At 39.8% G+C, this 26,916-nt stretch overlaps 1 protein-coding gene and 1 long non-coding RNA gene across 5 annotated transcripts in view; one reads left to right on the forward strand and one right to left on the reverse strand.

Annotated features, from left to right (window-relative positions):
- LOC131481149 (uncharacterized) overlaps positions 1-15,185 on the forward strand; it is a 152,891-nt gene extending 137,706 nt beyond the window's left edge. For all 4 annotated transcript variants that reach the window (XR_009246094.1, XR_009246097.1, XR_009246095.1 and 1 more), the window contains 2 exons: positions 13,777-13,976; positions 15,126-15,185. This is a non-coding gene — a long non-coding RNA (uncharacterized LOC131481149). The remainder of the gene's footprint in view (positions 1-13,776; positions 13,977-15,125) is intronic.
- Positions 13,971-26,916, reverse strand: part of EYA1 (EYA transcriptional coactivator and phosphatase 1) — a 146,917-nt gene continuing 133,971 nt past the window's right edge. Inside the window, exons 15-17 of the mRNA XM_058668725.1 lie at positions 26,742-26,863; positions 22,762-22,862; positions 13,971-14,051 (exon numbers count right to left, since the gene is read on the reverse strand). Of these exons, the coding sequence (XP_058524708.1) occupies positions 13,971-14,051; positions 22,762-22,862; positions 26,742-26,863 (304 nt within the window). The remainder of the gene's footprint in view (positions 14,052-22,761; positions 22,863-26,741; positions 26,864-26,916) is intronic.

Genomic DNA, 26,916 nt, shown 5'->3' on the forward strand with positions numbered 1-26,916 from the left:
AATTAAAAATAATAAATAAATTTTAAAAAGACAAAAAAAAAGAATTACATGAGGCTCTGTAAATGAAGAAGACCAGAAGATTTGTTGAGGAAAGGACTGTTTCTCTTTGTTAGGCTTCTTGGAAAGATTTGGTGAGGGTGTGGTGGTTAAACAGAGACATGGAAAGGTGGGAGAAAACCAATCCTGTAGGCAAAGTACTTGGGCAGTCCTTAGGGTGGGAGGGCAACTGGGGCTTGGGAGAACTTGTAAGAAAGCAAAGGTTTAAGGGGCTGGGAGCAATGGGGCTGGTGGCCCAACCTTGAAGCACACTCAAGGAGCTAGAATTCTATTTTAAAAGCAGTACTCACTGGCAATACTAGAGGATAGGATAAATGGTTTGTTTTGTAAATGTTTATTTTTATTTGAAAAGTATATGAGAAGGGAGGAAAATAGGGAAAGAAAGAGAGATGGTGGGCAGAAAGATGTATATTTCAGCCACTGGTTCCCTCCCCAAATGCCTGCAGCTGCCCAAGTTTGACCAGGCCAAATCCAGGGGCCCAAAACTCCAAGAACTTGGGGCATTATCTGCTACCTTCTCAGGAACATTAACAGGGAGCTGGATCAGAAGCAGAGTGGCCAGGGATAACTGGCATTCCCATGTAGGATGCAGACTTGAAACGCTGCACTATTCTAAGCAAAGAGTTCATGTTTTACAAAAAAACTTCATGCTAAGGTATAATGGATCAGAGTGGGGAGATTGAGTGCTAGGAAACCATTCGTTGGCTTTTGCAGGAGCCCTGTGAAGCATACTAGGCTGTGACAAGTGAGCAGTGAGTGGACTGGACATGACATTGTGTGGAAAACTGCAAGTCTTAACAAAGACTTCAGAGTGGGCCTAAAAAGGGGGAAAGCGGGAGAGAGAGGGAGAAATTGAAAGAAATGAGAATGCCTTTTGAGTACCAGAGCAAGTGGGCTATATATGGGAAGAATTTGAGGGAGGCCTAGATGTAAGAACCAATCTGCATCTACTCTTTCATTTAGGCCAATGAAAATATCACTTCCTCAATGAAGCCTCTTATTTCCTCCAGGCTACACTCTTAGATCATCATTGTTATACTTTCTGGTTTCTCATAATTAAATGTTTTGATAACCTTTGCTTGAAGATAGTGGATATCCATGGAATCTATGGCCTTTGTCACAGGCTGGGTTTTTTTTATGTATTTATTATTTTTAATTCATTAATTACATTGTATTATGTGACACAGTTTCATAGGTACTTGGATTCTCCCCACCCCTCCACAAATCCTCCCACCATGGTGGATTCCTCCACCTTGTTGCATAACCACAGTTCAAGTTCAGTTGAGATTCCCCCATCGCAAGCATATACCAAACAGAGTCCAGCATCTTACTGTCCAGTCAAGTTCAACGGTTTCTTAGGTATACCCTCTCTGGTCTGAAGACAGAGCCAGCAGAGTATCATCCCGATCAATTAAAAGCTCCAACATACCATCAGCAAAAATTTACATCATTATGGAATTAATTGACATAGTAATGAGTAACCAATATGTTAAAAGTAAATGCTTATTTAGAGCACAAAGTATCCACATTCCCTGGAAGGTTTCTGAACTTTAGGGGTGTAAGTGAAGTGCAGAGCCCTGCTCTTCAAGCTGTGGCCACAGGCAGGCAGGCAGGCAGGCGAAGCTCATCCCACAGTGACCAATCAAAACTCTGCAGCGCCATCCCACTCCAGACCTGCATTTGAAAAAACCTTAAGGTGAGTTACCACCTTAGCAATTAAAGCACACGGTCCACACTACCTGCCGTTTGTTTTCCTTTAGTTTCAAAACATCAGTTGAGCCAAGATTCAAAACCCCATGATCGAATCCAGTTCTGCAAGCAGATTGCAGGTCTTCAAAGAAAAGGATCTCGAGTACCACCGTTTTGCTCAGACACATTGAACACAGGGTAAAAGAACATTCAAACCTTTGTTAATGATGGGCTGTTTTGGTATTACCTAGCTTTATTTATCAGTGCTTCGCCTTTTAAAACTTTCAAAGAATGTGAAGTAAGAATAAGACTATTGCAAATATAAGCATTTTGTGATGAACAAAACAAAACAAACAAACAAAAAAAAGTAAATGCGAGTTCTTAACCACCTTCTGTGACCACCTCATTGACATTTCAATTTTAGTTTATACACAACATATAACATACACAACATAACATGTTATACATAACATCATATCATCTTAAATTAAGGCAAACATGTGGCATTTAACCTTTTGGGATTGGCTCATTTCCCTTAGCATTATGGTTTCCAGTTTGGTCCATTTGGCCACAAAGAACTGCATTTTGTTTTTTTTTAATAGCTGAGTAGTATTCCATGGAGTAGATGAACCATAGCTTTCTTATCCAATCTTCTGCTGATGGGCATTTTGGCTGCTTCCATGTTTTTGCAATCACTGATTGTGCTGCTATGAACATAGGAGTGCATGTTGGTTTCTCATAAAACAAGTGTTCTGGATATATTCCTAGGAGTGCTATTGCTGGATCATAGGTATGTTGAATTTGAGTTGTTTGAATGTTCTCCATACTGATTTCCATAGAGGCTGTACAAGTCTGCAGCCCCACCAGCAGTGGAGTAGGGATCCCTTATCCCCGCAACCTCGCCAGCAAGTGTCGTTGGTGCTTTTATTCATGTGGGCCAGTCTTACTGGCGTTAGGTGGTACCTCATTGATGTTTTAATTTGGATTTCCCTTATTGCCAGGGAACTTGAGCATTTTTTCATATGTTTATTTGCCATTTGGGTTTGTTCCTTTGTGAAATGTCTGCCCATTTCCCATGCCCATTTCTTGAGTGGCTTGTTTGTTTTGACATTTTGGTTGTTTTGTAGCTCTTTGTATATTCTGGAGACTAGCCCTCTATCACCTACGTAGTGCGCAAAGATCTTCTCCCACTGTGTGGGTTGCTTTTTTACTTTGTTGATTATTTCCCTTGCTGTACAGAAGCTTCTTAATTTGATGAGGTCCCATTTGTTTATTCTGGTCTTGATTGCTATTGCCTTTGGTGTCCTTTTTAGGAAGTCAGGGCCTACCCCTAGATCTTGCTGAGTATTTCCAACATTTTCTTCCAAAAGTTTGAAGGTTTCTGGATGTAGGTTTAGATCTGTTATCCATTTAGATTTGATCTTAGTGTATGGTGAGAGATGTGGGTCTTTTGGTTTCTGCAGGCTATCAACCAGTTGCCCCAACAGCATTTATTGAACAGACCTTCCCATTTGCCTGGATTGTCGTTTGTCTTTTTGTCAAACATTATTTGACTCTATCTGTGTGGGTTCCCTTCTGGTCTTTCTATTCTGCTCCATTGATCTTCCTCTCTATCTTTGTGCCAGTACCAGGCTGTTTTGATAACCACTGCCCTATAGTATGTCCAGAGGTCCGGAACTGTGATTCCCCCTGCTAACTTCCTGTTCTTGAGGATGGTTCTAGCTATTCGTGGTTTTTTGTGTTTCCAGATGAACTTTTGAATCATTGTTTCCAGTTCCATGAAGAATGTTTTGGGCAATTTGATTGGAATTGCATTGAATGTATATATTGCTTTTGGGAGTATAGACATTTTAATGATATTGATTTTACCTATCCAGGAGCATGGGATGTTACTCCATCTTTTGAGGTCTTGTTCAATTTCTTTTTTAAGTAGTTTGTAGTTTTCTTCAAATAGGTATCCTACATTTTTGGTTAGATTTATTCCCAGATACTTCATACTTTTCTCTGTTACTTTGAATGGTATCTTGATGGTTAAATCTTTTTCCATCTTGGGGCTGTTCGCATACACTATGGCTGTTGATTTTTGTTCATTAATTTTGTACCCTGCCACTCTACCAAACTCTCGTATAAGTTCTAGCAGTCTCTGTATTGAGTCTCTTGGCTCTTCTACATAAAGAATCATATCATCTGCATATAGTGAGAGTTTGACTTCTTTGTTTCCCATTTGGATTCCTCTGATTTCTTTTTCTTGTCTTATGGCCTCAGCGAGTACCTGTAGGACTATGTTGAATAGTAGTGGAGAAAGTGGACATCCCTGTCTTGTTCCAGATCTCAGTGGGAAGGGTTCCAGTTTTTCTCCATTCAGTATGATGCTGGCATTAGGTTTTTCATATATGGCTTTAATTATGTTGTGGATTTTTCCATCTATGCCTACGTTGGCTGGGTCTTTAGCAGGAAGTTGTGCTGGATTTTGTTGAAAGCTTTTTCTGCATCTATTGATAATATCATGTGATTCTTGTTTTTCAGTTTTTGGATGTGGTGTATCACATTGATGGATTTCCGTATGTTGAACCATCCCTGCATTCCATGGATGAATCCTACTTGATCTGGATGAATGATCTGTCTGTGTTTTTGAATTCTGTTGGCTAGGATTTTGTTGAGAATCTTAGCATCAATGTTCATCAAAGAGATAGGTCTGTAGTTTTCCTTCTCTGTTAGTTCTCTGTCTGGTTTTGGGATTAAGGTAATGTTGGCTTCATAGAATGAATTTGGAAGGGTTGCTTCCTTTTCTAGTGTTTTGAAGAGTTTGTAGAGGATTCGGGTTAGTTCTGTTCGGAATGTTTTGTAGAATTCTGGAGTGAAGCCGTCTGGGCCTGGGCTTTTCTTTGTTGAGAGGTCTTTAATCACTGATTCAATCTCTGCTTCAGTTATGGGTTTGTTCAGGTCATTTGTTGCCTCTGAGCTAAGTTTTGGCAGGTGGTAGAAGTCTAAGAACTTTTCCATTTCTTGGTGGTCTTCTGATTTGTTGGAGTACAGTGCTTTGTAGTAATTTCTAATTATGTCCTTAATGGTTGCAGTGTCTGTTGTTATGTTGCCTTTTTCATCTTTGATGCTGTTAATTCTTGCTTTCTCTTGTTTTTTCTTAGGCCAGTGGGGTGTCTATGTTGTTTATTTTTTCAAAAAAAAAGCTTTTTGAGTAATTGATTTTGTGTATAGTTTTTTTATTTCTATCTGATTAATTTCCTCCCTTGTTTTGATGATTTCTTGTTTCTTATTGTGTGTGGGGCTCTTCTGCTGTTGTTTTTCCAATTCCTGTAGGTGTGTGTTTAGTTCCTGTGTTTGGCATCTCTCTTGGGCCTTGACATGAGCTCCAATTGCGATGAGTTTACCATGTAGCACTGCTTTGGCCGTGTCCCACAAATTTTGGAATGTTGTGTCAGAGTTTTCATTGGTTTCCATAAATTTTTTGATCTCTAATTTCTTCTCTGATCCATTGTTCGTTTAATAGCATATTGTTCAGCCTCCAAGAGCTTCTGTATTTCCTGGGGCATTTTGAATTGCTGATTTCCAATTTCATTCCGTGGTGGTCTGAGAGGGTACATGGTATGATTCCTATCTTTTTGAAGTTATTTAGATTTGCTTTGTGTCCTATCATTTGGTCGTTCCTGGAGAAGGTGCCATGCACTGCTGAAAAAAATGTATAATCTGTGGTCTTAGGATAAAAAGTTCTGTAAATGTCTACCAAGTCCAGTTGTTCTATTGTTTGTATGAGCTCTGTTGTTTCTTTGTTGAGTTTTTGTTTTGTTGATCTGTCTATTGTTGTTAGCGGGGTGTTAAGATCACCCACAATTATTGTGTGCATATCTATGTCTCCCCTTAAGTCTGTAAGTAATTGCTTCACGTAGCTAGGTGCGTTTGAATTTGGTGCATATATGTTCACAATGGTAATTACTTCCTGATGGATCAGTCCCTTCACCAATATATAATGTCCTTCCCTGTCCTTTTTGATGTGTGTCAGATTGAAGTCCACATCATCTGAAATTAAGACAGCTACCCCAGCCTTTTTTTTCTCGTCCATTGGCATGAAATATCTTTTTCCAACCCTTCGCTTTCAGTTTCTTAGAGTCTTTTCTGGTTAGATGTGTCTCTTGTAGGCAACAGATTGTTGGGTGCTGTTTGATAATCCATTCTGTTAATCTGTGCCTTTTGATTGGTGAGTTCAGGCCATTTGTGTTAAGAGTTAAAATTGAGAGGTTGTGATTTTGCCCTGCCATACTTGTTTTTGTGGGTGTTGATATCTGTGTAATTGCCCTTCCTTGTGTGGACTTTAGTGGGGAGACCTTCCTGTTTGCCATCTTTGCTTATGATTCACCTCCTTTTTTTCTGGATTTAGTGCATTTCTACGGAGATTTTGTAGAGCTGGTTTTGTGCTGGCATATTCTTCTAATTTCTCTTTGCTATGAAAGTATCTGATTTCGTTCTCAAATACGAATGAGATCTTTGCTGGGTACAATATTCTTGGTTGACAGTTGTTCTGATTCAGGATTTGGAAGATCTTTGTCCATTCTCTTCTTGCCTGTAAGGTCTCTTCAGAGAAGTCAGCAGTGATTCTGATTGGTTTTCCCTTGTATGTGATCTTTTCTCTGCTTTTTACTTGTCTCAGGATTCTTTGTCTTCGTTGGAGTGGAACTTGAGCACCATATGTCTGGGTGAAGATCACTTTGGGTCATATCTGCTGGGAGTCCTCTGACCATCCTGGATTTGGGCTGGGTTCACGTTCCAAGTGTTTTAGAAGTTTTCCTGTATAATTTTGTCAAGCACCATTTGCATTCCTGACTCTCTTTCTGGTCCTTCAGGAAGGCCAATAATCCCAATATTCGATTTTCTGAGGTTGTCTTTCATTTCTTGTATGGTCTTATTGGCTTTGTTCAGACTTGTCTCCAGCTGTTTAATGAGCTGGGTATCTTCATTTTGTGTGTCTTCCATTTCAGAGATCCTGTCTTCTGCTGTATTTATTCTGTTGGTTAGGCTCTCAATTTTGTGCTCTAAGTCAAGGATTTTACTTTTCATTTGTTGTATTTCTGTGACTATGTGGTTCTTGAATTCCTTGAAGTCCTCCCAATTCTTCTCATTGTCTCTGACAGATTTTAACATTATTTTTTTGAATTCCTTGTCTGGTAGATCTTCCATGTCTTCATCTTGCATCTCCGAAATAGACATTGGCTTTTGATCCTTTATTGGTGGGGTGTTGGCTCTCTCATCTGGATCATTACCTTTTCTGGTATTCCTCCCATTGTGTTAGTGTTTCTTTTTTGAGAGACCTAGGCACCAGCGTGCTGAGGGGTCTCCAAGCACTATCCTGTAGAGATCGGAGCCTGCAGGTGTGGAGTAGCAGGGTGCGGGAATTTTCAAGGCACTTTTGGTGCGTCTCCAGTACACTGGACCTCAGGGCACCACTTCCAGGGCCCAGCGGATTCAAAGCGCACTCTCAGCTCATCCCCTACACGTATGAAACCACAGGGCATAGGGGAATGAAGGCACTCTCTGTGTGCACCCCCTGTGCGCAGGATCACAGGGCACGGAGGATTCTAGGTGCTTTCTCGGTGTGTCCCCAGTGCCAGGGACTGCAGGGTGTGGAGGTTCCAGGTGCTCTCTGGGAACGCCTCCTGCACATGGGTCCGCAGTGCCCTCCTGGTGCATCTCCCAAACACGGAACTATAGGGCATGGGGTGTTCCAGGTGCTCTCTGGAAGCGCCTCCTGCACAGGTCCGCCCACCCCAGCAGCGTGGGACCGCCCACCCCAGCGCTTGCACGGGACTGCCCAGCCCGGAGGTGCGCAGGCTGGGTTGTTTTTTTTTTGCAGGGGGAGGGCATTCTATTTTTGATCACATATGTATTTTCCCACTAACTAGGCAGAACTCTTCTCTCCTAGTAGGAACTACTTTAGATGTTTGATGAGTATGTTTCAAGGTCACGAGTATGGCCAGCTGGAAATTGGAATGGATTGAAAAAGAAAGGCCAAATGGCTGAAAGCATATGTCATAAATTGTCCAACTCTGCTGGGGCATGATCAATGACAAGTTTTTTTCACATTCCTGATTGGCACAAAGCAATGACTACTGATGAAGCCCCTCCCCAAACAAATAAAATTTAAATGGTTGAGCTAGTGCTCAAGTATGGGTGTTTATTCCAGCTAGTTTTAAGGCACAGTTCACGGAAAACGATTGTCCTAAGAAGATTAGAACTTGTAGAGCTGTCTTTTCCCTATTGACTTGTCCCGAGGTCATGAGAGTGCCTTGCTTAATAGACAGCTTACAGAGGGAGGGTGGAAGCACGGATGAGTGAGTAGATGATTTCAACCTGGGAAATGTTAGGTAGCACACATGTGTTTCATACCTGCACACCCCTAATCATCTGTGAGTCTTAAAATTTTACATTAAAGCAGGATGGTGGGTGGAGGGACTCCCAACTCTAGCTAGCCAGAGGCAACCCATTTTTGTGGCTGTCAATCAGCTGTTGTCCCCAGCAGCGGACTGTTCCTGTCCAATCAGCCCATGAAACTAGAACTATTGTGAGATTATCATGAGACTGTGCTGTCACACCCTCAGAGCCTTGGGGCATGTCTGGGTCCCCTACTGGCATGTTCTCTTCTAAGGGTTTTTCCCTGGCAGAGCATCCGTCTTTCTTCTGTTGCCAATAAAACTCCCCAGCACTGCTCTTTCTCCTTTGCTTTCTCCTATTGCTTCTGACAGTGTTTGCCAGTTAGCTGAGGTCAGGATTTCCTTTTGACAAACAACCTGCTTTCAGTCAGCGGGGCCAGAGGTTTCCTAAATTACAAACCCTTTCATTTCTTCTGCCACAAGTCATCCTGTCAGTTTGTATAATCGCACAAGATGGAGAGAAACTGAAACGTTTGCAGAGACATTGAAAGCAAGTTGTGCCTTTGCTAACCCAATCCTTCTGGATTGTTGAAAAGCTGTCCTGAATGGGAGGGTGGCACTGTTTGGGTTGGAGCCTTTGTAGTTGCTTCTGTGTGGGTAAATTGCTTGTATCTGGAAGAAAACTTATTGCACATATTGAATGATCACACCATTTACTAAAGTTCTGTTATGCATGGGGCTTCCTTTTTATTTGGGAAATATGCATGGCATATGCAAATTTTTTGAAAAGCAAATTTTAATATTTATGAAATATGTGAGTCTTCTCCAATGTTTATAAATGCTCATTGGAACACACAGTTGCCAAGTCCTGAGAGGATGGCATAGGATGGAGTTACCAAGGCTCACAAAGTAGAACTTATTCAGACATCCCTGGAAGATTGTGCTCACTGTGGACAGGGTACTAACTACACCTTCAACACCTGCAGAGATCACTTCAGCTCATTCTGATATTTGTGATAATTAGGAAGGTGGGGTTATGTTTCCTGGCCTGACAGCTTCAAACTTTCGGTGCTTTAGTGTTGTAACCAGAAGGGTGCTTGAGTCACAACTTTGTCTGTTTGCCAAACCATTTCACCCAGCTTTGGCAATCTGTAAAAGAGGTTCAACTAGATGAACCTGGGATTTCACATTTTAAACTGGGATTCCTGTAGAAGCATCATCCATCATGAAGGCTGTCTAAGTGAGATTTTCCTTTCTCTCACACAGGGGAGCCACCAGGTCCATGTGTGATGGGAGACTAAAGCTGCTGTTGACTCTGAGACAGAGGACAGAGCACCTGCTCCTCCCTCTCTTAGCCACTGCACTCTTCCAGTGCTGCTCCTCCTCTTGCCTCCTCCTTTCCCCACCAGGCCGCTCTCAGACTCTCCTGCTCTGCCCAGGTCACTGCTTGCAGCCGTCAGCTTTCTGCAGAGACATCAGTTCAGGAATCCTGTCCTGCCTTCCCAGGCTGCCTGCTGTAGCCATGCCTTCAGCACTGCTCTTGGAACCCATTTTAGAATTGGGATGAATTCTTGAGCAGTAATGTCTCCATGCTGGGGGTCAGGTACCAGATTATCTTTTGCAGCTTGTTTTCTAAACAAGGCTAAAATAGGGCCAGGTTCTTCTTAGGCATCTGTGCAAAGAGCTGGTTCTTCTTTTGGACAGGAGAAATGTAGGTGAAATGTAGCCAGCATAAGAGACATTAGAGAATCTGCCAGAAACTGCCCCACACTCTTAGCATATGAGGGTACTTCACAAAGTTGAAGGTAAATTAAAATCAAAAGGTAAGCTTGTTTGGGGGCAAAATATAGCATTTTCATAGAATGGATTTTCCATGTACTTTTGGAAAACCTATGTTATTTTATCCTTGTAATATTCCTGTGAGTGGGTATTATCAGTAGTACCGTTTCACAGATGGGAAAACTGAGGCACCGAGACATATTACTTGTCCTGCTGTGACAAGAAAGGTAGGATTCCAAGTGATCTGAATGTACCGGTCAGGCTTCTAACCACTGAGCTGTACTGTCTTCCAATAGGTATGAGAGCCCCACAATAAGATAGCAATGCGTAATTCTGCTTGAGTTTTGTCATCCCTGCTCATCCAACATTTAAGAAAGTCCCATCATTGGCTTACTAAAAACACATGCAGATTTCCATTTCCACTATTCCAGCCCAAATCTGACCTTTGCATATCTAGTCTGCCCCTCCTGGCCTAACAGTTCATTGACATCCCCACTTCTCTTACTCTTGTGAACTCTGTTCTCCCTCTAGCAGCTGTAGCAGGTGCTTCAAAGACTAAATCAGATGAAACCATGTTCCTGTGTAAAACCTTCAGTTGTCTCAATCTCACTTGGAAGAACAATCATCTCTTTTACCATAACCTTAGGTTCATCCTGGTCTACCTCCCTTTTCAAAGCCCTCTCCTACTCTTTCCCTCTTGGACCCATAGGTGTAGTTCTAATTCCTAGAGCACAAAGCATAGAAGTCCTCTCCCCTGAGGGTCTCTGCATGCTCGACTCCAGTCATTCCATGGAGTTAGGTCCTATGGGAAACAGCTCTGTCCATCCCGTCCAAGGAATCATACGCCTGCCACTCACCCATGTTCTGCAGTTCCATTAAGAAGCTTTCCCACCTGCATGTATCTTTACCATTCTCATTTATTATGTTTCCATTAAACCCACTGTGATCTCAGGTGAGGCTAAGTTCTCGGTGTGAACCTGGGTGCAAGACTATCCTGCCCTCAGTACCTAGGATAGTGCCTTATGGTGGAGACCTGACAATCTATTGACTGAGATATGAAATTGCCAGTAAAGGCCTGGGACTGGGCGAGGGTGATGTTCAAGAAAAGGAAATAACACTGAATTCTCTGATGAGAAAAAAGACTGCAGAGGAGAGGCTGCAGCAGTACATGATTGAAGCAGATTGAGGAGGAGTAGGTCAGGGTCAGCAATGGGAATGCTTTGAGCACAGGAGAGGTAGAGATGCTATAGGTTTGATCTACTACAGAGTGCAGTTACAGCAGCCTAGAGTACTGAAGGTTTAGTCATTATAGTAAGAATGAGGTGTTTCTGGGAAGAAATCAGAGCCTCTGATGGGAAGGCCAAGGGGGAGAAAGTGGAGCTGTAACCATGGACAATGAGGAACCAAACACCTTGACCAGGAGCGTTGTTAGAAATGATGCTGTAGCAAATACATCCTCTGGATGTGTGCTCTACATGTTGCCTGTTTTTCATACCTTCCTAACCTGAGACTTAAAATCCCTTTAATTTCCACCTCCCACTCCTATATTTCTTTAAAATTTTCTCCCAAATTTGTGTATATGGGTGTCTGAGCATGTGCAAAACCTCATGATTCATGCTACTTGAACCAGTGTATGTACATGAAAAATGCATATCAAGCATCTGATGCATGGGTGAGACAATTGCATGTTCTATTTCTATGTGTAGGTATGAATGTGATGTTTCTAAAACTCTCAGGAGGAAGCAAGTTGTGCTGTTTTGGAGCTCTGACAGTGATTAACCTAGCTGAGCCACTGAAGTATATACTGTGGGTGTTTTTTGTTGATGTGACTGCTTCATATTACTGTCCTGTGAAGAGTGAGTGATTAAATCTGTGCTATTAAGTCTAGGCTGGTTTGTGCTGAATTCTGTTCAATAATAGGGTTCAGTTTGTATTGTTCAGGACACAAGGAAGAGAATTTCCATATTAGTTCTTACAGTGATACAGGAAACAGCTATAATTCTTCCAGTTTAGTCCCCAAAAGGGCTGATAAAGCCATTACAGCAACTGCTTCGTACAACTTCCTTTCTTGAACTCTGGCTGTTCTACTGCAACCAAGATCCTGATTTCCTGTAAGCATGGGCGAATGATGGTGCTGACACCCAAGGGGCTTACAGTACTTCACAAATGAGTTTTATTAACTTAAACACAAAATTAACAAAGAAGAATTATGTACACAATTGTGACACAACACACCTTTATACAGTTAAGGCCCAGATAAACTGTATTTTCGGTCTGCAGAATACAAAAACATACAATGAAAAGGTAAAAATTTATCAGCTCCTGTTTGTTTCACACAAAAAGGAAAAAAGTGAATCTAATTGCTAAAACAATCTGGAGAATCCACACATGATGAATTCTAGCAGCAACATGAAACGTCAGTAAAGGATGGAGTATTTGAGTTATTGTAGGTCAGAGCTGGATTTTGTTTTTGGGTATTTTGTGTGTGTGTTTCTCCCAATTAAGGACAATTAATCTGGAGCAAAGTTATGGTAATAAAAAGCACTGAATGAGAGCAAGTGCCCAAACCGATAACTTTTAAAGAAACTTTCTTATGATAAAGATGGCGATTTTCATGATGTGGGCTGGCCACACAATACATAATGCAGGTGAATAGTAGCGTGATTTCCTTGGTGGTGGTGGTGGTGATCAGACTATGGCTTCTGCTCACAATGAACTTCATGCTCCAAGAGGGGGGGAAGACGAAAAGAATGAGTGTAGAGAGTAATACAGGGATTTGCTGATTTCCAGCTACGTGGTCACGTCCTCCTTTATCTAAACAACAAAATGCAGACACAGCGACAATTCTGAGCACATGAAGACCTTGCCAGGTTCCAATTCATGAGGCATTTTATTAATAAAATAGATCTATCCTCTGTCATCTTTCTGTGGGGAGAAACACTTGCATAATCATTTTTCCAAGTAGTTACATATAATACATTAGTGTTGAAATGAAAAAGTGAGGCTAGAGGACATCTGATTTTTAAAAAGTAAGACATTGTTATTACTCTATCAAATCTCTTCTAACAGAATTGAAAACAAGAATTGATGGGGGAGAAGGTTAAAATTGGAAAACAAATCTCCATTGACATCAGACATCCATGTTTTTGGTCTTGACAACATTATCTAAAAAAAAAAAAACCACAAACCTCTGTATCTACATATTTATAGCCAATACTTTGATAAGGCACTGCACATGACTGCGCATAGCTTGCCTCATGCTTCACTACCAAGTCACTGCTACCTTTCAATAGCATTCCCTTAACAATATGTAAAAGAATCATCCATTATTACAAATTTACACCAAAAATTCTTTCTGTACATGATTGTCTCTGTGATGTACATATTATATGTTTAAATTAGACATACTTTAAACTACTTTGCAATGTGCTAAAATTCAAAGTACTTGCCACGTCGTGATAATCACTTATTTCTTATGCTATTGTCTCTTCGATCATTTGTTGTCAAAAACAAAAGTTAATTCATGTGAAATGAATGGGATGTGAGTTATACCTCCATAAAGCTGTTTAAAAAAAGTCTGTTCATAAATAAGTAGAGATTTGCAGAATACCCTGGGCATGAGACACCAAAAAGTAAACCTTCTTTACAAGAAATTCCTCCACTGGTAGTTGGGAAATATAGTTCAATCTTTGGGGTGTGTCAAGTTTGCTGTATCAGAGAAGGTGTTTATATCACATTGAAAATGCTAAAAAAAAAATCTGAAATGTCTGCAGGTCCTTTGTTCACAGGTTTGAACCATGTAGTTAATGTGGCAAAGACACATCACACTGTGCTATAACATTCTCATGGCTTCTTTTCATTGGATTCACAGTACTAGAGAAAACAGCTGTTCTGATGAAACAGGCATGGCTTTCCCTGGACCACAAGGACAGGAGGTTGAGAGCGACAGCAGCTGCGCATCACTATGTCGACATTGCTAAGTTCAGCAGTCTCAGTGTTGACACAAGACACACCGGTTGGATTTGTCACAGGGCTGTTGTGCAGTTTCCAAGTGGCAGGCAGCTGTTACAGGTACTCCAGTTCCAAGGCATGATGTAGGGCCATGAGGTCTGAATGACTGGAGATTCTCCAGAAAGGCATGGCATGCTGCAGAGAGGGAGAAACAGGGTGAGGGCAGGGAGTGCACCTGGCACAAGGCCTTCCATTGGCTACACTTCAGACCCTTGCTCAAACTACCGGAAAATGATCACCTCATGTCATATCTGCTAAAAGAAAAAGTTCTAACTTCACCCACCCCAAAGAACACTGGACAGTTTAAAAATGCAGGCTTGAGTCTGATTGTTTTAAGAGGCTGAAGATATTAAGTAGGTCTGTACTGTGATTTGAATGTCAATTTCAAAATTTATGAGTGAAACTTTGCCAGAATCAGTTGTTTTTCAGAAGATGCATTCAGTGAATTTTAATGCTGAGAGAATTTGAGTCTGAATTTTATGAGCATAAGCAGTTTTCCTCGGTTGGAAGTATTTTTCATTTTTCTGAGCTTAGATCTGAAGCAATTTTTTTTCATTTATTTCTGTTATTCTTCATATTGACCTCAAAATAGCTTCAGCATGTTTCAAAATCTTTGCATGAACATCTCAGGTGGCTTGTACTTTTGATTTTGAGAATTGCTAAGCATAATTTAAATATCAATTAAATGCTGAGAATGTTTGAAAAATCTGAATAAACCTTAATTTTATGTCATACATATATACTTTTCCTTAAAAAGATAATTGCCTTTCACTGAATAAATTTGTTTGACCTAGATGATGTTTTAAAAAATGTAGAGCCTGGATTGTAATTTGTATAGTTCTGAAGAATTTTGGAGAATTTCAGACTAATAAAATGTGGCATGAAAGCAAACAGGAAAGTAATTTACTGTTGATTTCAACAATGGAAACTATCATTCTCATCTGGGTCATTCAGCTGGTAGTAAGATGCAAGTATATTTATTGGCAATGTGCTTGCCTCCAATTATCTGTCAAAGTAATCTATGGCATTGTGCTAGCCTTTCCAGATTGAAGACTATTTTGGTTTATCTATATAATTTATCCTGCAAAAATGGAATGCTCCAGAAATGAGTACTAAATATCTCTGCATATTTTTAGTAAGAGTCATCATCTGACAACTTTAGATTCTGAGCCATTGTTGAGTCATTCACTCACTCAGCAATCTTTTCAGTTTACAGAAATACTCGGCTTTCCCTGGGGGATTCCCAAATGCATATGGCCCTGCCCACTCGCAGACCATGGGTGAGTAGCAGAGATGTACAACATTCATAAGTGTTTGTCTGTGTGTTCTGGGAGGAGTAGGAGGCTAGAAAAATTCATCAGATGGAAAATCCCTGAGAAGAGTGATGGTTAACTAGGTACAAAAGGATGAGCACTCTGATGGCTGTGTGCCTTGGCAATCAGAAAATGGAAATAGAGAAACACATTATTAGTACAGAGGCAGAGATTCAAGATACCATGACTGACTGAGGAGGCAGGTGATGCTGGGCTTTTGTTAATCACGATAGTTGTGACTTATTGGGAGTTGTGTCAGGTACTATGCTATGGTATTTTACTAATGACAAATGGAGGCTTAGAGTAAAAAAGAGGTTCAAATTCTTTCCCATGCAGATCACCTGAAATTAGGCATTTTTCTCAAATAAGTTCCCTATACACTCAAAGGTTTAAAAAAAAATCAGGAAGACTATAGATGGATTTAAAAAAAATTGCACCAAACCAAGCTTATCTCTCCATTCTATTTTTCCATACACTTTATAAACACCTTTAAATAACCATTAACAAACAGTAAAATGGTGACAGCTAGGGGTATCCTCAGAAGTCTGCATTGCAAAATGAAATAAGTGGCAAAGAAATTGAAAAGGAAACAAGTATAGCTGCTTGCATGTAAAGAGGGCATTTAATTCCATCCTAGGCAAGGAACTGGTCCAAACGCTATGTGCTTTGTCTTTTTTTGGTGTTGGGATGGATGCTACCCTAGAGCAAGTTAAATTTAAACCTTTACTTTAAATCCCACTCTCTGGAAATGTGACATTATCTATGTCTCCAAATTGGCTTATTTACTGACAATCAAACATCTTATTTCATTTTTCCATAAACATTTTATTTCATTGCAAAAAGTTCTTGAGATCCATACACAGGTTTTTCATGTTTATTATGAACATTTTAAAGACCCCTCCTCATAGGCATGGGCTTTACTTTCTTAAATTAACTTTTAATTCCACTGTTCATACGATTTTTGAAGTATCCTAGTACTACTGAGTTCAGTGTTCCTAAACAGGTAGTACTAACAATTGCATGGTCAAATGTAAGTTCAATGGATGAACTCTGCCTGCAGAATATAGAAAAGACAAGTAATCACGGTACAGTGGTGATGTACCTATGCCTTTGACTTAAGCACCACAGTTTCCATGTCAAAATGTGGCAGACCTTGGGAAGTGTTCCAGCTGAGGACAGTGGTTCCTGTTCCTGTCTTTAACATTACGCATCTTCACCGGAAGGAAAAGAAGTCTGCTATGGTCAGCAGCTTCCTGCTCACAAAAACAGCAGACTTCTCTAAGAACTGTACATCCTAAGCAGATCAAACCCTGTGAACAAATAACTAACCAATATTGCAGTGATATTTTCACTAGCTAAGCACATAGTAGCATACATCAACAAGATAACAGAAAAATGGAATCACAGATGAGTTTTTTTGGTGCAATTTTTTCACAAAACAAGGAAATTGGTTTCATGAAAAAAACTGACACTTTCTTCACACCAAAATACTCAAATTTTACATTTTTTTCAGGAATTATCTGAAGCACCCTTGTATTTACACAAACATTTATACTAATAGGAGCTTCCCAGGATAAAATAAACAATAGAAATATTCTTTATGTGACAAAGAAAAGAAAAGCACACACTAGAATTATGACAGCTGGTTATATTCTCAATTCTGAAATGAACTATGTGAATTTCAACTACTGCATTCTAGAACTCCAGTTTCCTTTTCTGTAAAGGGTTTAATGGCAATGACTGTTTCTAGGCTTATAGCTTTGCCATTAATTGTCTGTTTGGATCACAAATTAGCTGTAGTAGACGTAAGTTGGGTACCACGGCCAAGAACTGGTAGGCAGAAAAGATGCATCTAGGCTCATGATTTCATTAGAATGTGAGGTAGTGAGGGATTAATCATGAGGATAAATTCATAGAGAAACGTAAGGTACTGGGATCATGTTGAGTATGAAAAAGGAACTAAGTTGGAGAGGCAGCTGGAAATGTAGATGGATTTTCAGCTAGGAGGAGATATATGTTTAGGACAAGACTGACAGTTGCAACGCACAGGTAGAGTAGGCTAACAGGTTTAGGATACCTGAATCCAGATGGGGATGACATAGGATACTTAACTGGACACTTTGAAACTCTACACCTAAAAACACAAATCTTATCAGAAAGGATAGCTGGAACTATGATATGTGTATATAATCAACTTAACAAAGTTAGGCTTTCAAGGAGAAGTGCGAACCAAGACCTAAAGAAGCTCACATAAATCCCATACCCCCTAGTGGGAAAATCTTTATTTTTAAAAAAAGACATTTATTTTTATTGAAAAGTTAGATTTTACAGAGAGGAGAGAGAGAGAGAGGAAGAATTCCACCCACTGGCTTACTACCCAAATGGCTGCAATGGCCAGAGCTGAGCCATTCTTAAAGCCAAGAGCTTCCTCTGGGTCTCGCACATGGCTGCATGATCCCAAGGCTTAGGACTGTCCCTAATTGCTTTCTCAGACTACAAGCAGGGAGCTGGAAGGGAAGTGGAGCAGCTGGGATATGAACTTGTGAAGATTTAGCCGCTAGATTACCATGCCTGGCCCAAAGTTTTACACTTCTAGGAAATGATGCCACAAGTCTTCCTGGCACATAAGGGCTGATCACTGAAGCTCTGTTTGTAAAAGGAAATTCTGGCAACGCCCAAATGTTCAACCCTGGGGCACTGTTTAAAGAGCACATCTATACAGTGAAATACTGACACAGTCCCAAGGACTGGACTGCAGAGCTCTGTGTACTGAAAGGAAATACAAACCAGGACAGATTGCTCAGTGAAAAAAAGCAGACAGTGAGAAATGTGTAGTTAGCATTTGTTGTAAAGGAAAAAGCAAATCTGTTTTCATATAAAGACATCACTTCTAGAAAGTCACAGGAACACAAATATTTCCCAAATTGTAGAAGATTCATGAGAAAGATAATGGTAAAGCTTATTAAAAAACTTGCCACTCAAGATTTCTCTTTATTTGTGTGTCTTTTCTAGGCAGCAATGAAATGTCTAAAGATGGAGATGAAACCCAATTCAAGATATGGTATATATTATTCATTAAGTATCAATGACCTGACAAGCATCAAGTACAGTGATTGTCTCTATTCTGCTTAAATACAGCAAAAAAAACAAGCAAAGAAAATTATAAATGTTATATTTCCCCTCACAAGCTTGTGTTATCTTCCTGAAAAAAATTTAGAATTAGGCATTACTTAAATGTGTGCTTCATCTTAGGTTTCAGCAAGTTTTGTTGCTACTGTTTAAAATATTTTTGTGAAAAATCATACTTTATAAAACCAAAATACAGAATGATTTCAATTTTATTGGACGGATAGAAAACACGGCTAACAGACTTTTATTTATGAAACCTTTGTCATTGTGTAGCAAAATGGATGCTTCCCACTTGAGATTTATTTCCAAAATAGTTCTTTGGCAAGTAAGGTTAATTGAGCACGGCAACTTTTACTCTAGAAATGAAAACTACGTGTCAGCAGATATGGAACTAGTCTTGCTTTTAAAATTATACATATGTCCAATTATACTTTACTCAAGCCATGTTATATGAAAGCATCAAATATTTTGACTACAAGACATAAGTTGGCACAGCACTTAGTGAAGATGCCACTTGCTCGCAGTACCCATGTTGGAGTGGCTGGGTTTGAGCTCTGGCTCTGCTTCCATTTCGGCTTCCTGTTAATGCACACGTGGACGCAGTGCTGCATCCAGTCCTTGTTATGTGGGAGAACTGCTGGCTTGGCCTGCCCCAGCCCCCGCTGTTGCGGGCATTTGGAAAGTGAACATGAAACGTGTTCGAAGTAGGATGGAAGTTAAAGAACGAGTTCCACAGGCAGATAGTACCTTGTGTTCTTTTAGGGCAGGGTCTTCAGGAACAAAGGGAGGTACTACTGGAAACTCCTGCAAGGGATTCTTTTACAGTGAAGTTGTCCCTTCAGGAAAAGTTATTTCAAACTTTTTGAACATTTCTTAAAAGATTTGTCTATTTTTATTGAAAAAGCAAATCAGATTTATGGAGAAAAGGAGAGACAGAGAAAAAGATTCTCTACCTCCTGGTTCACTTCCCAAGTGGCCACGACAGCTGGAGCTGATCTACATCCAGGAGCTTATTCCGAGTCCCCCACATGGGTGCAGGATCCCAGGGCTTTGGGCCATTCTCTACTTAGTTCCCAGGCCACAGACAGGGAGCTGGATAAAAAGTGGAGCAGCTGGGACACAAACCGGCACCATACAGGATCCTGGTGCTTGCCAGGTAAGGATTTAGCTATCATACTGGCCCTCTTTGAAGGATTTTTAAAAATCAATGATATATTTAGATGAAGCTGCCAATGAAAGCTCTAGAACAACACTGGCAAAGAAAATTAAGGATGACAAACTAGATTTAAATTGACCATTAATGAAACAAATAATTAGCAGAATTAATGGCTGATTTTCATTTCTGGGCTTCAAACAAGACCTGTCTCTAGCAAAAGGCATTCTTCAGGGAGCCAAAGGCATAAAGGAAATAGATTAGAAAAGGACCTAGGAGACCAAGAAATGCAATGCAGATTGGTTTTGATTTTATAAAACATTTTAGTGCTCAAGTATAATAGATCTTTGTAGCCCTGTACATATTTTATTTAAATTGCTAAGGACCTGTATTACTATAGCAGCATTACTGTTTTTTTTTGAAGTTTAATCATGAATGTAAAATTGAAAACAGTTATATCTACTGTCCCAAAGAAACAAAATTGGTATACTTTAATATTTTTCAAAACATTTTTCTTTTGTAAATCAAATCATATTTAGCTTATATAAATGCAGTTTATAATTTGAAGACACTTTGTATTAAACCTTGTGATCAAAGGAAATAACTGAACTTAACTCCTAGCTAAGCCATGTTCTAGCGGTCTGACTTGGTGAAATTATTCATGTGCCTCAGTTTCCTAACTGCAAAATGGATTGATGGCTTGCATCCTCACAGAGCTCAGTCTAACAGTTAATAGGAATTCCTGTACCTCACCATTATAATTAATCCTTTCAGCATGGGTAGCCATTGCTTATTTCCTTAAATAACTTTTCCAGGGAATCTTATTAGATTGGAGATTCTTTTCCTACTACATTAAATATTAAACATTCTCTACTTGTTTAAATATCATTGTCTATTGTGAATTATTTAACCCTTAGTCTCTAACTCATACACAAAGAACTGCTATTTACATGTCAGTTAACTTTAAAAAAAGAAAGTTAGATAGGGCCCAGCGTGATAGTGTAGTGGTTACAGTCCTGGCCTTGAACCCACCAGGATCCCATATGGTGCCAATTCTAATCCCGGCAGTCCCACTTCCCATCCAGCTCCCTGCCTGTGGCCTACCTAGGGAAGCAGTCAAGGACGGACCAAAGCTTTGGGACCCTGCACCCGCGTGGGAGACCCAGAAGCAGCTCCTGGCTTCTGGCTTCGGATTGGCTCAGCTCCAGCTGTTGCGGCTGCTTGGGGAATGAATCATCAGATGAAAGATCTTCCTGTCTCTCCACCTCTCTGCATATCTGCCTTTCCAATAAAAATAAATCTTCCTTTTTAAAGTTAGATAAAAGCTCTTCTTCAATAAAATTGGAAAAGGAAATAAAATATTAATCTGAACCTTCTGAAAAATCTGTGCATTTTACTGGAACACACACGAGACACAGCTCTTGTGCTATGGGAGGATGTTGGTGTGTTAGCTCCTCCAGTCCAAAGCTGGAAGCTCGGAAGACACATTCCCAGTAACAAAATACAAAGAGAACACCACTGGTGGCTGTTCAATCCCTTTCTGGGGTCCACGTGGGCCATGCATTAGAGGAATCATGTGTCTGAAGAACAGTTAAAATGGCTTTCACTGTTTAGTTTTAAAGTCAGCAATACTCATCTCCTATTGCTACTTTCAGTTCTAATATCAAACCCAGAATTCCTTGAGTTTGGTGAACACAACATGGAAAAACTAAATTTCAAAAGAAATGCACACTTGTCAGCAGAGGGAAAGACCCCACCAATACAAACCTGACAGGACTGACCCAAAAGGCCAATTCCTGGAGATAGCTCAGTTCACCTTCAGTGCCTGAGAATTTCACTGAGGTTACAGGGACAGACCCTCATTTCATAAGTCACCTCGTGCCTTTTTTTTATCCTTTAGGGAAATATACAAGGATTCCTATGAGGGTGTTAGAGGAGAGAGGCAAAAATTCTACTAATTAACCTATATAAATAAGAAACATGTGTCAAGTACAACTGTGCCAAGATTTAAGGAGTTGAAGTCAGGTTCTCAAACGACCAAACCAGAAAATAAGATTCTGAACTTTGATGCTCAGATTTTATGGGTGAAGTAGGCACATACACATATAATTAGTAACAATGGCTACCATTTGTTGAATACTCTATGCATAACAGGCTATGTTTTAAGGGAGTTACATACATCAGCTAAGTCTTATCCTCAAAATAGCCTCATGAGCAAAGGAATAGAACCATCCTTATTTTTATGCAAGGAAAGAAATAAAAGGGTTAAACACCATGTTGAAAGTCACAGAATGAGCACATGGCAGAAGCCATAATTCAAACCCAGGCTGTGTGGCTCAAGAATTCAAAATAGTTCCCATTGCAACCTCTTTGGTTAAATTGCAAATGAGTACTACTAGAAACAACTTCTTTAAAATTGAACTAGAAAAGGTCCATGAACCGAGTCTTGAACAATGAGTGAGACAACAGCAAAAGGGCAGTGATGAAAGGATGATGGCAAGAAACAGCCGCAGGAGAAACCGTGCTGAACTAAGGAAGGTCAGTGGATGAGCCGGACTTCTATGTGGCTTGCACCATGGAATACGGTTGGAAAAGCAGGGTAGAACCAGACTGAGAAGTCCTTAGGAACCAGGCTGAGGAACATAATCTCCCTTTAAAGGAACTAGGCAATGAGTTGCATAATGGGAAGGCTACTGCTCAAAAGTGAGAATGAGATCGGCCAGAAGACAGATGAATACAATGAAGTGCAGTGGGGAAGCCGGGAGAGAGCAAGGCTGGCCTGTTTCCTTCTGAGCTCTAGCACCCTGAGAGATGGGCAGGTGCTGCAGTGAGGAGAAAAGTTAAGCCATCAAGTCCTCCATGGCAGCAGGTACTGTTCACTCTGCAGTTAGGTTCTGAAAAACTGGTAGAGGCTTTCCAAGGAAGAGGTTGTAGGCTGCATGTAGACCCATGGAAGCAAGCGGGAATCACCTGCTAATGCCTCCTGTGGCTGACAGCCTCACTAGTAACCTGTGACTCTGCTGCCCAAGGGATGTTCTCTGGAGACCAAGGACCCAGAGCCCTTGAGCTTGCGCACACGCACATTTCAAAAGATCGTTTCACATTTATTCTGTCCTGGTTTCAGTGCTTACAGCTCTGCACACATTCAAACATCTGTTTCTGAGAAATGTTATTCATTTCAGTGACAGAAGTATGAGGATTTTGAGGACCAACAGTGAAAGCGCATGAGATGCACTCTGGGAGCACTGACCTTTTTGGCTCCTTGTTCCTCTTCCACGCCATCTCCTATGACAACATACACCACTTTTCTTCCAAACCTTTGAATTATCCTCTCAAAACAGCTTTCCTTTCCTAGCAAACAAAAGTCACAGAGTATGTAAAATGAGCAATCCAGTATTTTAGCACTTGAGCTTTTTATATGAAATATTTCCTTCTGCTTCCAAGTCAATATTTTCCCATCTGGGCAACTAAGAAGTGTTTTGGTACCACCAGGTAGTACATGGGACAGCACAGTACATTAAAAATTAAGTCCTCTGTGGTGTCCTGTCCCTTAGAAATTGATAGCTTACACACTCTTTTCCAGGGTGGGTATTTTGTCTAGAGACATTCCATATTTCTTGACACCCAGCTCTGGCTCCCGACTTCACAGTCTTGCTAAGGCAGACCCTGGAAGGCAAAACTGATTGTTCAAGTAACTGAGTTTCCCCCGTCACTCAGGTGGGAGGCCTGGATTGAGTCCACAGCTCTCGGCATCAGTTTTTGGCCAAGTCCCAGCCACTGTGGGCATTTAGGGAATGAACCAGTGGCTGAGAGCACTGTTTGTCTCTCTCCACTGCTCAATTTAAAAAGAAATAACTCCTTCCCCAAGGACTAATTATTTAAAATGTAGGATCTAGTCACAATCACATTACAGCATTTGCGGGAAAAAAGATTGTTTATAGTAGTTCCTTCTATTTCCACCCCTCCGGCCAAGACCAAACAAAAGCATGCAGTTCTGGCAACGTATTTTAACTTATCATTAAAAAGTTTTAGAATATATCAAACTCTTAAAACAGTATCTGAGCCAAAGACTATTGAGAATATTAAAAAAAAACTGGCTTGGTTTTGTTCAAACGAGAGAAAAAACAAACATTGGAATTAGTTTATCCCTTTATTTTCAGGTTGAATTAAAAATTCACCCCAACCTCATCTGTCTCTGAAATATTTTCATAAAATTCTTCTCGAAATATTAATGTCTGGTAATTTGGGACACAACATCAAGACCATGTCCGCCTTACTCAGGCATCAAATGTTCAATAAAGCACTTTCTTAGAGGAAAAGTGGGATAAAGGTAACAAAATACCTTTATCTGTCTGTTATCTTTCCCGTGTCATGGCTCAGGTTGGGCTCCCCTGGCGGCTACACTGTCAGCACATCCGTGCAGTTAATGGCAGGCATTGTTTTGTCTTACAGAAGAAACTGGTGTTCCAAGACTTGGTCTGCCAATAAAGTCATTTTAATGGATAATGGGACAGTTTCTAGTCTTCAAATGTGAATGGCTGAGCAGGGCCTGCACCTCTTCCAAATGAGGATCAGATATACACATGAACAAATTGCTTGTTTGCTTAAACAAATGTCTGCTTTATATTTGTATTTTGCACTAAAATCTCTAGTTTGCATCTGACAGAATGAAATAGAGCTAGCCTTATTCAAAGGATGCAATTTCAATGATTCTTTAGTCACCCACTAACCTGTGAAATATTAAATCAGTTTAAGAAATACAAATTACAGTTTTCACTATAAAAATATACAACCAAAATGTATTCATATGATAAAACATGTTTCCTTCCTCATAATAAGGAAATACTACATGTTTTTGCAAAGTTCTTTTACTTATAGAAAAAAATAAAGTCAATGTTTAAAGGTAACATTATGGTAGAATAACAAAAGTCCTTGTTTATATGCTAACTCCTGAAGGTTTCATTGTTAATCTGGGGTCATACAGAAAATGAAGCTGACTTTATAAGGTTAATTAAAATTTATTTTGAAGTATGTATTGTGATGAGTCTTTTGTCTGAATAAGCGTCACAGCTCTGTAAAATGAGTCCTCCTCAGCCCCTCCCATGAGTCTGGCATTTTGCATATGTGCAAGCTGGGTTTTCTGCATGGATCCCCATAGCTCTCTCACTTGATAGCAAAATTAGCAATAATTACAAAGTTTGAATCTGTTCTTCCTGTTAAAAACAGCAGAATAAGAGGATTCAAATCTTTTTTCAATGTAAAAATCAAAACTCAGAGATTAGGCACAAAGTACCCATTAAAATGCATAATGCTTACTGGCCTATTATTGTATTTTTCCTATTACATTACCATTTTATGATTACCTGGGATTAAACTTCAACCCACATGACATGCAATACATTCTTTGTATTTTCCTTGTGGGAGGTTAAGCACTATCCCTATTGCATTGCATGATAGGAATTTGTCTTTTCATACGCAAAGAAAACATTGCCACAATCTGTTTTTCTTCAGAACAATATGATCTCTATTCATCAATCATATCACTTAATGTGAACCCGTATTTTTATGTAACATGAGAACATATAACATTTCTGGAGTTAGTAGACTATCAAGAATTCTATTTCGTATATTCTTAAGTATTTTCCAATGCTACATCCTTGGTCCCTGCTTGGGAAGTCTCAGTCATTCTCAAACTCCGGATAGGTGCTGTATTTCTAGCTTGATAAATCTATGTGATTAGCTCCTTATCCAAATTCAAAAATGATAATATCAAATCTCACGTACTCATAAGTTAGTCATACCGTAGGCAGGCACCTAAAGGAAACCTGTCAGCATTTTTCAAAATTAATAGCCATTTATTAATCCATATCACTCAACAAATAGTTATGGAGTACCCACATGTGCTGGGCACTCAAGCCACTATAATCAGGAAGAAAGACAGTCCTTAACATATTATGTTATGGTTATATAAGTGTTATTGAACAAATTGCACACATGTAATAGTTTAGCAACCATTTAGTAAATGTTTTGAGGGAGAAGAACAGGAAGCATAAAACTTCAAGTGGATGGAAATCAGATCTGTAAGGATTCTACATTAGCCCCTTTTTCTCTAGATGTAGCTTTGAAGCTCTAAACAACCTTTCTCCCACCTATTGTGTTGCTCATCCACTTTCTTCTGGGCTTATTAAAATAACATTCATTTCCTTGGAGTAACATACTAGGCCATTTATGATCAGAAACAAGTTTACCTTTCTAGCTTCAGCTTCCATCATTGTCCCAGGATCCCTTACAACTCCCTTGGCAGGGAACAGCTTTGAATTTCCCTGTTTATACTTAGTCTTTCTATACCCAGCTCGAATGACATTTCCCCCACCCTCCCCCAGCTTTCACTGACCCTGATCCACTGCCTCCTGCTGAGTAAGAGTGAGTGATTCCTTAGTCCCAACCCCAGTAGAATTCCCTATGGAGTGGGAAAGCATATGCACCCTAGGATCAGAAAAACTTGTGACACGAACCTTTAATCTTATCATCTAATGATTTCAACAATTACATAAGTGTCAGAACTTTGGTTTCCTCATTTGTAAAATGAAAGGATTGTAAAGATTCACCTCAATATGTAAAACGCTAAGTACAGCTCTGCGCATCTGGCAGATACCTCCATCATAGATTGTAGCTACTTAGATGTCTGCTTTCCCTAGTAACAACGGTCACATCTCTTTTCTAATCTCTTCTTTAATTCTGTCATGGTTTATAGTCTAAGCTTCAGAATCTTTCTTTCAACTATGTTTCCCTCTTGTTAGAAGCCAAGTTGTCTTGTTTTTGGTATCATCACACACACACAAAATGGAAACTCCATTATTTATATGTATTGAATTAAAAGCAAAGCCAAAATGAAAACCCCCTTAAATAATAACAAAGCTGTTATCCCATTTATACTGTGTATAGTTCCATATTAATGTTCATCTTAGCTTATAATTTTTTAGTATCACCTAATAGAATAAAAATGTAACAACCAAGAATTGATACTAGCTTACTCTGCCTAATGTTATCCAATGAAGTAAAAATTAAAGCTTCAGCTATATAAAATATGCTTCATAAATCTCTTGATGTCTAAAGTTTGAAAAAAACATTATTCTAGGTTTCTGACTTCTCCAGTATAGTCTCATTTGTTGTCTGTCAAAATAGCCTGAAGGAAAAAAGCCTGATTGGGGGAAGGGGAAAGCAACTCACCTATTTTAGTTGCACTATAAATATTTTCTATTGGAAATACAATTCCTAATCCATACAATAGGACTTTGGCCAATGCTGGGATGAGCTGAGTAGTTGTAACTAAAATATTCACACAGTTTGTCCTACAACAACAAAAAGTGAAAATTAAAAAGACTTTTAAAAATCTTTAAAATGA

This window comes from Ochotona princeps, chromosome 9, assembly GCF_030435755.1.
Source record: "Ochotona princeps isolate mOchPri1 chromosome 9, mOchPri1.hap1, whole genome shotgun sequence".
Lineage (NCBI taxonomy): Eukaryota > Metazoa > Chordata > Mammalia > Lagomorpha > Ochotonidae > Ochotona > Ochotona princeps.